The 16534-nt window shown below is 38.9% G+C and overlaps 1 protein-coding gene across 2 annotated transcripts in view; it reads left to right on the forward strand.

The window, feature by feature from the left end:
• Positions 1 to 16534, forward strand: part of LOC100555397 (monocarboxylate transporter 2) — a 67903-nt gene that overhangs the window by 14066 nt on the left and 37303 nt on the right. The window contains exons 1-2 of one of the 2 annotated variants that reach the window (XM_008105401.3): positions 2757 to 2800; positions 10148 to 10407. The exons of the other annotated variant lie outside the window; for it this stretch is intronic. Of the exons in view, the coding sequence (XP_008103608.1) occupies positions 10191 to 10407 (217 nt within the window). The 5' untranslated portion in view covers positions 2757 to 2800; positions 10148 to 10190. Of the gene's footprint in view, positions 1 to 2756; positions 2801 to 10147; positions 10408 to 16534 lie in introns of those variants that run through there. 2 annotated transcript variants of the gene reach the window in all.

The following is a 16534-nucleotide window of genomic DNA, read 5'->3' on the forward strand; positions in this document are numbered from 1 at the left end:
TAAATTCTAATATTTCTTGGGACTTCACGAGAAACTTCTGCTTCAAAAAGGGCTTCCTGGCTGAAAATGTTTGAACCACTGCTCTTAGGTGTTTGTTTTGGACCATTTCTTTGTGTCTTATCAATATGCCACAAATCCTCAAAATGGTCAAAGTTGCATTTTGTGTCAAATCTCATTGATAAGAAAGTGATTTAGGTCAATCACATGTGCTAAAATTGAACTGAGTGTGGGCTCAGATAACCCAGTTCGAAGCTGATATTGCGGATTACCTGCCTTGATATTACATATGGCTGTATGGAAGGGCCCTGAGTCCACACTGTTATATATTCCAGTTCAATGTGGATTTTATAAAGCTGTGTGAATAAAATTCTACACTATCAGCTTTGAACTGGGATATATGCCAGTGTGGACTCAGATAACCTACTTCAAAGCAGAAACAGTAGAGTCTTGCTTATCCAACACTTGCTTATCCAAGGTTCTGGATTATCCAAGGCATTTCTGTAGTCCATGTTTTCAATATATCATGATATTTTGGTGCTAAATTCGTAAATACAGTAATTACAACATAACATTACTGCGTATTGAACTACCTTGAACTACCTTTTCTGTCCCTCCTTATTATCCAAGATATTCGCTTATCCAAGGTTCTGCTGGCCCGTTTAGCTTGGATAAGTGAGACTCTACCGTATTGTGGGTTCTTCTGCCTTTATATTCTGGTTTATATGGCTGTGTCAAAAGGCACTGAGATATTAATTGAAAAACTATAGCAAAATGTGTTGCAGGATGTCCCGGAAAAGGAAGGTTTTTGCAGTTTAATAAACCTTTCACATGTTTTTATGATAGAACCAATTAGGAAATGACATTTCTAACCCAGGAACAAATCGTGTTACCAGGGGCCCTTCCACACAGTCCTAGTAAAAAGGTTAAGATTTCCCCTGACGTTAAGTCCAGTCGTGACCGACTCTGTGGGTTGGTGCTCATCTCCATTTCTAAGCCGAAGAGCCAGCGTTGTCCGTAGACACCTCCAAGGTCATGTGGCCGGCATGACCGCATGGAGCGCCGTTTCCTTCCTGCCGGAGCAGTACCTATTGATCTACTCACATTTGCATGTTTTCAAACTGCTAGGTTGGCAGAAGCTGCAGCTAACAGCGGGCGCTCACTCCACTCCCGGGATTTGAACCTGGGACCTTTCGGTCTGCAAGTTCAGCAGCTCAGTGCTTTAACACACTTCACCACCGGGGCTCCTCCCTAGTAGAAACTTTAAAAAATAAGTCTAGTATCCAGAATTACCTCAATTCCCTGTGCATCTGAGTATGCTCTATATCCGTGGTTCTCAGCCTGGGGTCCCCAGATGTTTTTGGCTGGTAAACTGGCTGGGATTTCTGGGAGTTGTAGGCCAAAAATATCTGGGGACCCCAGGCTGAGAACCACTGCTCTATATTATGAAAGTCTAAGCCTACTCTCTCTCCCTCTCTCTCTCTCTCTCTCTCTCTATATATATATATATATATATATTTAATAGGCCACAAATTATTTATTTTAAATGTAATTTTAATTGTACACGTATTTTTATTATCTCTCAAAAGTGACTCAGTTATTGTATCTTAACTATATTTTAACTTATATCCATGACTCAAATATTAAACTATTTTTTATAAATGTCCTTTACCTCAAAGAAAATTGGATACAGATCACAAAAGTGTTGTTTTTCATTGTTTTTAATTTTTGCATTTGCTGTTTTTAAATGTACTGGGTTGTGTCGTATAAATACAGTAGAGTCTCACTTATCCAACATAAACGGGCCGGCAGAATGTTGGATAAGTGAATATGTTGGATAATAAGGAGGCATTAAGGAAAAGCCTATTAAACATCAAATAAGGTTATGATTTTACAAATTAAGCACCAAAACACCATGTTAGACAACAAATTTGGCAGAAAAAGTAGTTCAATACGCAGTAATGCTATGTAGTAATTACTGTATTTATGAATTTAGCACCAAAATATCATGATATATTGAAAACATTGACTACAAAAATGTGTTGGCTAATCCAGAACGTTGGATAAGCGAGTGTTGGATAAGTGAGACTCTACTGTACATACATGTATTTACATACATATAATTTACATACATGTAAATGTATATTGTTTTTATTTGATTATATTTAGGTGTTTAAATGTTTATGTTTTATTTTATTACCGTGGTTTCTATTATCGGCATTGAATTTTACCAGTTTTGTAAGCCGCCTTGAGTCCCCTTGGGTGAGAAAGGCGGGGTAGAAATGCTGCAAAGAAATAAATATCAAGGCAGAAAATCCCACCTTATCTGAGTGTGGACTCAGGTAACCCAGTTCAAAGCAGCTATTGACCTTGAAGGAGCTGGGGGTGGCGGCGGCCGACAGGGAGCTCTGGCGTGGGGTCATGAAAAGTTGGAAGCGACTGAACTAATAAACAACATAACAACATATAAAAAAATAAAATAAAAGTCAAAGGCTAGGGAGAGATCTTCAAGGCTGTAGCCAAGAGAGGAGGGTTAGGGGTTCAACCCCCCCGCCCCAGAATTTTTTTTAATTTTTTTTGGTTATAGTCCTGGAGATCTTGATGCAGAAAAAGTTTCTCTCTCTGTCTCTTTCTTTCTCTCGCGCGCCCCTCCCTCCCTCTCTCCTCCCTCCACGAGCCCTCGCCCCCAAACAGCCCCGCCCCTTGGAAGCCCTAGCCACGCCCCTCCCGCCCTTTAGCCACGCCCCCTCGCTTTACCTCGGCGCTCCGGGGCCACGAGGACACTGCGGGAGGATCGGAGCAGGTAAGAGAGCGCGCGCGCGCCAAGTTCGGCAGAGTTTGGAAAGAGGAAAAGGGCTGCAAAAAAACAAAACCCTCCAAAACAACCCAACTTGGAAGAAAAGCAGCTGGGGAGGGCTGCTGGTGTGCTCCTGACACGTGTACAGCCTGTGACCATATATGTCAGCGTGTCCTCTTGGCAAGCTCTGCATCCAGAGTTAGAATGCAAGGGGAGAAAAAGCGTCTCATCCCACTTTTTACTGGAACATGAAATGCAATTGGACCCCACTTTGACAGCCAGGGCTGCAGTGCTGTGCAGTCATGGGATGTGTAGTTTGGCAAAGTTATCTTGTAAAACTACAACTCCCAGCTTTGAGACATAGCAGGTTAAGTGGTGTCAAACTATTCATTCTACAGCAGGCATGGGGAAACTTGGGTCTTCGCTCCAGGTGTTTTGGACTTCAACTCCCACCATTCCTTAAGCGGCCGAGGGGGAAAATGAAGGGGCCTGAGGCTGTGAGGAATGGTGGGAGTTGAAGTCCAAAACACCTGGAAGGCCCAAGTTTCCCCATGCCTGATATAACATCATTTTTATTCCTGGGTTGTAAATGTCATTCCCTAACAGTTGAAAAAAAGTTTATTAAATTGCAAAAAAGAACTTTGTTTTTGCGGGACATCCTGCAGCATGTTTTTGCTATATATTTTTTCAATTAATATCTTATGGAGTCTCAACCAATTTAACATAGGGTTGCTGTGAGTTTTCCCGGCTGTATGGCCATGTTCCAGAAGCATTCTCTCCTGATGTTTCGCCCATGTCTGTGACAGGCATCCCCAGAGGTTGTGGGGTTTGTTAGAAACTAAGCAAGTGAGGTTTATATGTCTGTCGAAGGTCCAGGGTGGGAGAAAGAACTCTTGCCTGTTTGAGGCAAGTGTTAATGTTGCTATTAGCGTGGAAAAGCCATGCAGCTTCAAAACCTGGATGATTCCTGCCTGGGGGAATCCTTTGTTGGGAGGTGTTAGCAGGCCCTAATGGTTTCGTGCCTGGAATTCCCCTGTTTTCAGAGTGTTGCTCTTTATTTACTGTCCTGATTTTAGAGTTTTTTAAATATTGGTGGCCAGATTATGTTCATTCTCATGGTTTTCTCTTTTCTGTTGAAATTGTTCATATACAGTAGAGTCTCACTTATCCAAGACTTGCTTATGGATTATCCAATGCATTTTTGTAGTCAATGTTTTCAATACATCGTGATATTTTGGTGCTAAATTCGTAAATACAGTAATTACTACATAGCATTACTGCATATTGAACTACTTTTTCTGTCAAATTTGTTGTACAACATGATGTTTTGGTGCTTAATTTGTAAAATTATAACCTAATTCGATGTTTAATAGGCTTTTCCTTAATTCCTCCTTATTATCCAACATATTCACTTATCCAACGTTCTGCCGGCCCGTTTATGTTGGATAAGTGAGACTCTACTGTACTTGTGGATTTCACTACACAGAGAAGCCACTGAAATCCACAAACTTGTGGACAATTCCAACAGGAAGGAGAAAACCATGGAAGTGAAAAAAATCTGGCTACCAGTATTAAAAATTTCTGTGTTCTCAAATAATAGGCTGTGTCCAGGTTGTTTCATCAAGTGCTCTGCTCTGGCTGACTGCTCTGGTTGAATTAGTCTGCAGTGCCTTTCATGTTCCATGATTCATGTTTGGGCAAGATTGTGTTTGGTGGTCCCTATTTGAAAACACAGAAATGCTGGACCACTCTAACAACCACCATGTGAGACTACATAGAGAAGCCATTGAAATCCACAAGCATGTGGACAATTTCTACAGAAAGGAGGAAACCATGAAAATGAACAAAATTTGGCTAGCTACCAGTATTAAAAAAAACACTCTAAAATCGGGACAATAAATAAAGGACAACACTCTGAAAATAAGGGAATTCCGGACATGAAACTATCAGGGCCAGATAACCCTCCCAACAAAGGATTCCCCCAGGCAGGAATCAGCCAGGCTTTGAAGGTGTAAGGCATTTCAGTGCTAATCAAGCCTGCCAATTGCAACATTTACAATTGCTTCAGGCAGACAGGAGTTCTTTCTCCCACCCTGAACATTCACAGGTGTATGAACCCCAACACTTCACAACCTCAGAGGATGCCTTCCATAGATGTGTGCAAAATGTCAGGAGAGAACGCTTCTGGAACATGACCATACAGTCCAGAAAACTCACAGCAACCTAGTGATTCCAACAATGAAAGCCTTCAGCAACACAATTCAACATTGTGTCATCAACAAAAACAAAGCTTCTGGAGTGTAACAACTGCTTTAAGTACCGCACAATTGAACAGGAAATAATACTTTCAAACCAGGAACAAATTTTGTTACATAGTGTAATCTGGCGTCAAACTGGTATGATTACACAGTGTGTCTACATATCACTGATTGTACAGGCTGTGTAGCTTTGATCTTAAACACTTGGGATCAGAAGTAATCCATATTTTAGGCTCCCTGCCTCCCTCCCTCTCTGCTTTTGCCTGTTGATCAAGATTGATCCAGGTATTTTGGAAGGAGAGATCTTGAGGATAGAACTCGAACTTGAAACATGAGCCCTACCTATGTTTCATATCTTGTATACACACATTGCCTGAAGGTAATTCTACACACAATATTTTGTGCACAAGACAATGCTTGTGGACACTGAACGCTCAGAAAGGAAACTTGTCACTATCCTGGCAACCCATTGACATTGTGGAGTATTTTGGGTCTTGGAATTCTGGAAAAGGGAGGGTCAGCTTTTAACTTTCATGGAAATTTTGTACATATAACATACCCTTTTGCAGTGAGATTTCCCTTTGGCAAGAGACTTGAGAGTCTCATGACACAACGTGATTCTCAATGGGACTAAGGGTGCATCTATAATTAATGCAGTCTGATAGCTCTTGAACTGCCAGGATTCAATAGTAGGGAATCATCTCATAACTCCATAGCGTTGAGACACTGCAGTTAAAGTAGTGTCAAACTCCAACAAAGTAGATGCACCCTAAGTCCAGTTGTTAGAATAGGTTCGATGTCCCTTCTCACGAAACCCAAAATGCTCTTAAATCTCAAATTGTTTTCATGGATGTCTGGGATAGGGGCTGCTTTGCTTTCTGATGGTTCAAGTTAGACAAAGTTTGTTTCTTGCACAAAATCATTAAAAATACTGGGTACTAAGTTACCTTCAGGCTACGCATAAAAGTACACATGAAACATCAATTAATTTGGTATTTTGATTTGGATTCCATCTCAAAGTATCTCATTATGTGTGTGTGTAAATATTTTATTTTTAAAAATATCAAATTCTGGACATTTCTGGTTCCAAGCGTTTTAGATAAGGGTTACTCAACCTAAACTGAGTAAATAAGACCCACACGGACTAAATGGAGTGTAGGGGTGCATCTACACTGTAGAATGAATGCATTTTTTCATCACTTGAAGTGCCATGGCTCAATGCAAGGGAATTATGGATTCCCTTGGATTTTACAAGGTCTTTAGCCTTCTTTGCAGGAGCCATGGTGGCGCAATGGGTTAAACCCTTGTGCCATCTGGACTGCTGACCTGAAGGTTGCCGGTTCAAATCTGCGAGACAGGGTGAGCTCCCGTTTGTCAGCTCTAGCTTGCAGGGACATGAGAGAAGCCTCCCAGCAGGATAGTAACACATCCAGGCATCCCCTGGGCAATGTCTCTGTAGACAGCCCATTCTCTCACACCAGAAGTGACTTGCAATATGTTCTTAAGTTGCTTCTGACACGATTTCAAAAAGCCTTCTTTGTCAAAGAGTGCAGGTGCCTCACCAAATTACAACCCCTTTTATTCCATAGCATTGAGCCATGGCAGTTAAAGTGATGTCAAACTGCATTAATTCTACAGTGTAGATGCACCCCCTGCATCTAAAGGCCACCAGGAATCTTTTTTCAGACTAATGTCTTTTCATGATGACATCCAGCCCAATCACCCTGGGACAAAGCAGCAGTGAAAACTGAGCCAAATCAGGACAGTTTTTTCAATGCACACAAGTGCGTCTCTTTATGCAATATGTTTGTTCTCAGAGACGCATCTTGGTAGTATGTGTAATCTACACATTGGTCAATGAGCCTCTGAAGTGTAGCCAACATCTGTAAAGATAATCCTATTTGGTTTGGATACAGTTTCGTTTTCCAACAGTAGCAGTCTTTCTTTGAGTTGCACAGTTTTGAGGGTGAGATGATGCATTTGCCCTGCTGAAGCTTAGCCGGTTAATAGGGTCATGTAGGCTGTAGAAATGCATCTTCACTGTTGAATTAATGCAGTTTGACACCACTTTAACTCCCATGGCTCAGTTCTGTGCAGTCCTTGGATTTGTAGCTTGGTGGGACATCAGCACTATGTGGCATAGAAGGCTAAAGTCCTTGTAAAACTCCAACTCCCATAATTCCAGTGCATTGAGCCATGACAGTTAAAGGCATTAATTCTCCTTGCCCAGAATAGCCTTTAAGCATTTGCAGAGATGATCTCCTAATGATTGCAATTCAAAGGCCCTACACAAATATTACATTTTTTTTTAAATGGAGAAAACCCGATAGAGAAGTATAAATGGCAGGTGAAGTTATCAGGAATGGGTACAGTATGTGACCCTATATGCCCCATAAAACATGCTCAATGAGGACAGATAATAATGATAAAAAGCAGTGGACGTGGCAGACAGAAATCATGCAACGTCAAGGCAAACTGCAATATTATCTTTCATCCAAGGACCTACAGACCATGGATCTAAATGCCATAAAAAGTTGCATGTAATAGCAATGTCAGGAAACATATCTCTTCAATGGGATCCAAAGCACTTTTTGGTGTAACATGAGTATATTTACATTAAAATGATCAACACATGTTGCCTTCCTGAGGCTATGTTTTCATGAATCTTTAGATGAGGCTATTTAAAAAATGTACAGCATGGGAAGCAGCTCTTGGGAAAAACTGAATTGATTGTATCAGATTCCTGCCTTGATTTACATCTCCAGTCAGTCACCTTTGCCCAAGAGCAGTTGCCAAGAGACTCAGAACTGGTTTTAACATGGCCTCTGGGTCTTCAGTAATAACCACCTCTGAAGTTAATTAAAGGGATTTTTAAAAACACCTGATTTTTTCATATCCAAAAGTCAACCCGCCATTAGACTACAAGGGGAAATCTAGAACAAGCTCCTGTATTGAAGCACAGGTACAAAAGTGTCATCTGGTTCCGTACAGATTACTCAGAGTTTTGCTTAGTTTAAGAGAAATATGTCATTAAAATTACTGTTATTATAGTAGTAATTTTTATTATTCTTTTCAGATTAATAATTTATTACTATTACGGATGATGGTGACAGTAACAAAAAGAACATGTTGCCGCTGAGTTGTTGAACACATGCATTTATTTATTGATGTTGCTAATGGCCCTCCATGCAGTCATGCCAGCCACATGACCTTGGAGGTGTCTATGGACAATGCCGGCTCTTCAGCCTAGAAATGGAGATGAGTACCAAACCCCAGAGTCGGACACAACTAGACTTAATGTCAGGGGAAAACTTTTACCTACTAATTGTCATCTATTGTCAGCTTTGACTTATGGTAAACCTATGACTGGGATACTTCAGTCATTGATAGAGCTGATAGTTCACCATCTTGCCTACAGCCATACCACCCTGAGCACGCCCAATAGATCTGATAGATTTAGAGCCATGTCTTTCTTGAATGAGTCTATCCACCCGCAATGAGGATCTCTATTCCTATTGACTCCCAATTTACCAAGCTTTATCATCTTTTTAAATGAGTCGTATTGTCTCCAATTTACAATATCATCAGTGATGTGTCTATATGTTTTCAAATTGCCTGTCGACTTATGGTGGCCCCTCAAATTTCATAGTTTTTTCTTAGGCAAGGAATACTCAGATGTGGTTTTACCAGTTCCTTCCTCTGAAATGCAACACCTAAGCATTCATAGCTGATCTCCCATCAAAATACTAACTCAGGCTGATTTTGTTTAACTTTCAAGATCAGGTGTCATCAAGTGGCTTTAGGGTATTTGGGTCTTTATGTAACTTAATTCAATGGTTCACAACCTGTTGGTCCCCAGGTGTTTTGGTCTACAACTCCCAGAAATCCCAGCCAGTTTATCAGCTGTTAGGATTTTTTGGAAGTTAAAGGTCAAAACATCTGGGAACCCACTGACTTAGTTAGATTTATATTCTTTCTTTCCTCTAATAAGTTGAAAGTGGTTTTTCTCCTCACTTTATCCCTGTGATATCTCTAGAGCAGTGATTCTCAACCTGAGGTTCCCAGATGCTTTTGGCCTACAACTCCTAGAAATCCCAGCCAGTTTACCAGCTGTTAGGATTTCTGGGAGTTGAAGGCAAAAAACATCTGGGGGGCCAAAGACCTAAATCCACTTATTCATGGGTTAGTGTAAATACTGTATGTTAAATCATACTAAAATATTATTATTATGTTTATATCCTGCCTTTTCTCTCCACAAGAAGAATCAAAGCAGTTTACACTAAAAGCATTTAAATATAATTTAAAATATAAAAATATACAAACATTAACGCAGAATATAGTGGTATTAAAATTCACAGTAAAAATCCATAAAAACATTTTCAGGGCTAAAAACCACAGCAGCACCTGGCTTGATTAAACCTTAGAGGAACCATTGCCTTCCCTGAGTAGAGTGACAAAAGTTAAAAGCTTAGTCCATCCCAGGAGAACCTAAAACAAGCACAATATTGTCTCCACTGTAGGATCCATTTTGGCTTTTTAAAATGCCTGGGTGGGAAAATGGTAGTGTTCGTGGCTAGGAGGCAGCCTATATATTCATGTATAAGTTCAAAAAAATTGTCAAAAATTAATCCAAAAGTACTGAGTCGACTTATCCACAGGCCAGTGGGAGTACTAAACCTTAACTCTTATATTAAAAAGGAATTGTCCTCTGCTTTGCATCAGACAAGCGCTTATTCCATCCCAAGAGAACCTAAAAGAAGCACATAACCCCTCTACTCCCGTTACTGAAATAAATGCCACTTGTGGCCTTTTGAATGCCTAGGCGGTGATCAAGAGTGGTTAGCTCCTGAAACAGTATTGCCGCATTCCTCTCTCCAAAGAATGAACCTTGGCTTATTAATGGGCCCATAATTTTAGCCCCCAAACCTGCCCTTGCTTTATATATGAGGTTGACTTTATTCCATAATTGTTGTGCAAGATTTCCCAGATTTCAGGCCCATTTTAGAACTAGCATTTTATATTTTGCCCAGGAATGTGATACATTGCCTTGGAATGTGATGCCAGCTGAATTTGATGCAAGCACTTTCTTTTCCAGGGTTTCCAGAAAATTGCTCACAGGGGCTTAATTTAGCATTGAAATGCCACCTCCAGCAGAGAAAGACCTGGCCTATACCCCTCCGGATGGAGGATGGGGCTGGGCGGTGGTGCTTGGCGCATTCGTATCTATTGGATTTTCATACGCATTCCCCAAAGGCATAGCAATCTTCTTCAAAGAAATCCAGGATTTCTTTGGCACGTCATACAGTGAGATTGCCTGGGTGTCTTCCATTATGTTGGCTGCTATGTATGGTGGAGGTGAGTAAAATGGAGCTCTACTTGGTGCTGATTTAGGAATGAAGGAAACATACCTCCTTTAATTAACCTGGGCCATTGGAATTAGTAATGGCTATTTCAGAGAAAAAGCATTTAGCATAGAGATGTGAAGATATTAATAGTCACGATTGTGTTGCCATTTGATATATATTTAAAAACTATAAACAAACACACAGCCAAATATTTTAATTCATGAAAGCTGACCTTCAGTAAATAGGCTTGATACAAAATACATTAAAGATCTGCATTTTATCAACTAAAGGTAATCCCATTTTTGAATTGCACATGAGGTCAGACAGAAACAAGGGAAAAACCGAGCAGTATAGCAGCACACTATTCAAAGAGGTATAGAAGATGAGATTCATATAAATGCAGAGAGAGTTATGGTTTCTGCGATATACCCACAGCATTCAGTGATATAAATATAGATATAGATTAGATGTTTCCCGTCAACAATATTAGGGTTTTTGAATACTAGGTCCAGTGGTATTTTCAAAAAGATCACTGAGTTTTTGCATTGATTTTGCAATTGTTTGGAAATTATAGACCATTCCTAAAGAATGAAATATTATTGTTGCTCTGTATGAATAACAGAACAGTGGCCCCATGGAACAGTGTAGTACTCAGTGTCAGTAGATATCACAAAAAATAGAAATAAAATTGATATGAATTTACAACTTGCCTGCTCATGGTGTTAAACAAAATATTTCAACTCAAACATATTTCTCATCCACAAAATCTGGATGTAGACTCCTTTTCAACTAATATAGATTCCCCTGAAGTAATAATGACTTGTGATATCTAGAGGCATTGCTGTTTTGGAAGGTGATATTTTTGGTTGCAGAGATTACAAAATCATCACATAGGCTGTATTCTGTCTAAAAAAGAAAAGAAGGAAATGTGTTCATGTACCTCCAGATCTGAATTCTATATCTGCAAGTACAGATATGTCATCACAAAACAAAAGCTCAATGCTTCTTGCCCATTTTTTCTCTTCTGTGTTGCATCATAGTAATATATGTTTCTTTTCCTTTTTCTTAAAAAAGTCTTTACTATATCATTTATATTATTTCTACCACCATTTTATTCTTGAAAGGATGCTATGTAGTATAATCATCACCACCACCATCATCATCATCATCATCATCACACAGTCTTAAACATTTGAGAAGTGTTCGACTTGTGATTTTGTAATGTTTGCAAGTCTCTGCAAATATCTATATAAAGAGAGATGTCTGGATAGATATGAATATATTCTTACCTACCTATATATAGGGGCTTGCAAATATTACAGGGGAGAAATGAATACACAAATATCTATAGACATGTCTAGATAGATATGAATATATATATATATATATACACACACACACACACATATATATATAGCTTGCAAATATTGTAGGGGAAATGCACACACACACAGAGGGGATTTGCAAACGTTTCAGGGGGAAATGCATATGTGAAATTAGTGTCTATAATTATAGATCTATATCTAGTTCTGCATTATTTATATAAGCTTTGAATGTTTGCCTGTTACTATGTTGGAAGCCGGCCTGAGTCCCCATGGGGAGATAGGGTGGGATCCAAATGAAGTTTTTATTATTATTATTATTATTATTATTATTATTATTATTATTATTATTATTATTAGGTTATTGTTGATACCATATTGTTTTTGTTGCCCCTACTTTTCTACTTATAGAGCTACTTTATTGTTTTTCTTTGAAATACAGTAAATATTCAAAAACATTTAACCTACTGATGCCTCGATTAATGAAATGAAATTTTATTGGTATCTATTTTTATTTTGAAATTTACCCATAGCTGCTGCATTTCCAACCTTCGGCTTATACGCGAGTCAATAAGTTATCCCAGTTTTTTGTGGTAAAATTAGATGCCTCAGCTTATATTCGGGTCGGCTTATACTCGAGTATATACGGTATATATCAGCAAATGCGCTATTGTTACAATTCCATTTGGGCACAAGATGCCTAAAAGTGACTGCTATTTCATCCAATAATATTGATTGGTTTAAGAGACCTTGGGAAAGTAACCCTGCACTCGGTCATACTAAGACTGTAGAGTTAATGTTTGATTAAAGAGGTTGTTCCACACCTTGTAGCAGCTTGCAATGAAAGCAGAAATCCAGGATAATATAGTTATATATGCTGGGGGCTATGACACATATAAAGCATATAAAGTGGAAATGGATTATTTGTATTTCCTCTCAATGCATGACACAGTGACTCTGAATTGAGGACAGAAATCTGTAGTGGAATAAAAACTCCACCATGAAGACACAGCTAGGCAAGAGTTCAGCAGCCAGAAGTGCAGCCTACAACTGCTTGCAATTTTCTGCATCTAGATCAGAGTTTTCCAAACTGTTTGTCGTGGCACATTAGTGTGCCGACTGCAGTGTGTAGGTGTGCCACACAAACATTAAGAGACACCTTTGTGTCTATGTGAAATTAGCAATAAATCATATATTTTTAAACATATAAATGCAAGGTTTTCATGAGATATGCTGTGTTTTCCCCTCCCCTGAGGCTGCCTACGTCTTCATTCATTCATGTGTCCAGAAAAGAGATAGACATTTTTTTAGAAAAGGGATAATGCATTTAGTTAGCCATTAATATGTAAAAAGCACTAATTGAACTCAACTAAAGGCATTAATTAATTTTTCATTTAAATTTACATCAAGTGACTATATTAAAATATTTACCATAATTAAGCTGCAATATTTCCTCCTTAATTTTACTCCCCGCACTCCATTTTGAGCTTTTGGGGGAAGGAAGCAGATGCATGAAATGTTAGAAGTCTATCCTTGTCCACTACAACAAAAGTCCTTCTGCTGCTTTCCCTTATTGTCTCCCATGCAATTTCATTTTCTTACCATCCCCATTATTAAACTTACTGATACCAACACAGATTCAAGGAAATGTTCAATGGAAACCAGCAGTTTGTGTTTATTTATTGCTTACTGGCTGCTATACCTGCTGTGCCCGTGGCATTACATGTGACTTGTACAGCAAAACACTTGTTTCTTATCAGCTGGACTTCATAATATTGATGTCGTAAAGATCTGAGTATGTTCACTACCTGCTACTGATGTTCTAATTCCCTTCAGTGTGTCTTCTGAACATACTTTGGGAGAGAACATTAGACAATTTAATTTTGTTTTAGAAGCAATCTTTGAGTTCTGCATATTCAATTGTGCCTATAAATTATCTGCCACTGTCTTCAGAATTGTCGCAGTGTCATTGTATTTCCTAAAAGACTTATATCTGCAACATGGGAAAGATACATGTCTACTACCTATTGCTCAGCTGGTCAAGAATATGATTGGTCTTTTAACTTTTAAATGTGTACCATTTAAATTATTCCTCCTGCATACAAGTTTTGCTTTTCACTTCTACTTCTACTTACCTGCAGTTTATTATATTTAGTCCAACCAGTTATGATCAATTGTTTTGTTTCAGGTCATGTTCTCATGGAGGTTAATTTCTTTAGCTTTTGATGTGGAATAGGTGAAGTGAATGGCTGGGCACAATTCAGGTTCAGTAAAGGGAATCAAGCCAATATAAGCAAGTATAAGGTCACATTTCAGTGGGGAAACGTGAAACTGGGTGAGGTTGCGGTTCCAGTAAGGGAAAGACAAAAAGTCTAGCAGGTCATACTTCAATAAGAAATCCAAACAAAGCAGCACTCTGGATAGCTCTATGCAAATCAAGGCCAAAGAGTCATAACAGCATGCTAAAACTTTAACCACAAATTGAACATGCAATCCATAGTAGGGGAAGGTCTTCCATTGTTGGTTCAACTTGATAGGACAACTTATAGAACCATAGAGTTAGAAGAGACCTCGTGGGCCATCCAGTCCAACCCACTGCCAAGAAGCAGGAAAATCATATTCAAACACTCCCGGAAGATGGCCATTCAGCCTCTGTTTAAAAGACTCCAAAGAAGAAGCCTCCACCACACTCCGGGGCAGAGAGTTCCACTGCTGAACAGCTTTCACAGTGAGGAAGTTCTTCCTGATGTTCAGGTGGAATCTTTCCTGTAGTTTAAAGCCATTGTTCTGCGTCCTAGTCTCCAGCAGAAAACAAGTTTGGTCCCTCCTCCCTATGACTTCCTCTCACATATTTATATGTGGTTATCATGTCTCCTCACAGCCTTCTCTTCTGCAGGCTAGACATGCCCAGCTCTTTCAGCTGCTCCTCATTATCTCCAGTAATAGTTCTTCAGTGTCAGGGAACTGATCTTTCAACCTGGGAAGGAAATTATGTGAATATTCTTTCCATCTCTACTTCCAGATCTTCCCGAATTTGGAATTTGGCCCTTACGTTGTAAATCCCAGGTTTCCATAAAATGAAATAATGGCCATTACAGTGGAATCATAATGCTCTCATTCTGTAGTGTCAAAGATCCCCTTGATATAACTGCACTACATTATGTAGATAAAACCTTCACAAGGATATTGTGGTGATGAATTAGTCCTCCATCCTGATTCAGGGTTGTACTTCAAGGTTTAATGTATTACTTTTGGTATAATAACCAAATATTCACCATAAAAAACAAAGGGTCCAAGGACAATTATTGGCAATTAAACTTTGGTCCAAACACTTTGTTTGAGTAAATAGTGAATTACTGTTTGCTGTCCTTAGTCCCTCGAAACCGTGATGCAATATTGGGCAGTTCCTGTATTTTTTTCTGGCTTTCTAATATATGCCTTTTCTCAACATCATGTGATGTGATATATCTTGACTCCAAATAGGGCGGCAGAAAGGGATGCCTATATATTGGTTGGTACATTTGTGTTTAATTACAGATAAACAAAGCAGTAGTAACAGTTCATAGTTAAGTGCATTACGCTCAAAGAATTGGAAAGAAAAAACTTTTTTGAAACTAAAACTTTATTGTGGACCTTATTACACTGCTTAATTATGTTTTCCACTGCAATATGGATAGACTGTCCTTCTGCCCAATAATAACAGCATTCATTTGGAGACATCTTAAATGTATTTCTCTTCATCTCTTCCTTGTGATCCTCATTATAGAGGCCCTCTTGAGTTTGGACTGTGCTTTTTACAAATCTTCTCTGTATTTGTTTTATGAATGAGGCAGGACAAATGCATTTGCCTGAAATTACAGTAGAGTCTCATCCAACATAAACGAGTTGGCAGAACGTTGGCTAAGCGAATATGTTGGATAACAAGGAGAGATTAAGGAAAGGCCTATTAAACATGAAAATAGCTTATGATTTTCCAAATTAAGCACCAAAACATCATGTTATACAACAAATTTGACAGAAAAAGTAGTTGATTACACATTAATGCTATGTAGTAATTACTGTATTTACGAATTTAGCACCAAAATATCACAATGCATTGAAAACATTGACTACAAAAATGCATTGGATAATCAAGAACATTGGATAAGTGAGTGTTGGATAAGTGAGACTCTACTGTACTTCCATTTGCAGGTCCCTATCTTGGCATTTAAAGCAAGTTACTGAGCAAACCGTTATTAATAGGTTATCAAGCATTGTGATGAGTATTGTTGAATCAAAGAATCATAGAGTTGGAAGAGACCACAAGAGCCATCTAGTCCAAGGTAAAGACTAAGACAGTGGTTCCCAACCTGTGGGCCACAGCCCACTGTTGGGCCATGAGACATAAAATAATGTCTGTGAGACATACAGGGAAAATCAGCTCTAGATTATTAAATATGGTTTTCTGTGGGTGAACAGATGGCGACTACTGGATGGCATATGTACTGTATCAGAAACTAAAGCTGATGTGGCCAATCCAATGCAGTGAACAGGGGCACAGACAACAAAGAACAAAACAAAAACAACAACAACAACAAAAAACAAAACACACACACACACACACACACACACACACACACGACTATTAACCCTTCCCTATGCTCTATATGGCTGGAATTACAATTAAAAATGTACCCGTTCCAACTTACAAACAAATTCAACTTAAGAACAAACCCACAGAACCTATCTTGTTTGTAACTTGGAGACTGCCTGTACAACATTGTTAAAACAAAAACAAGAAAAACAATAATAATACCCACTTTTTTCTCTAAAATT

The sequence above is a fragment of the Anolis carolinensis genome, chromosome 2 (genome assembly GCF_035594765.1).
Source record: "Anolis carolinensis isolate JA03-04 chromosome 2, rAnoCar3.1.pri, whole genome shotgun sequence".
Classification (NCBI taxonomy): domain Eukaryota; kingdom Metazoa; phylum Chordata; class Lepidosauria; order Squamata; family Dactyloidae; genus Anolis; species Anolis carolinensis.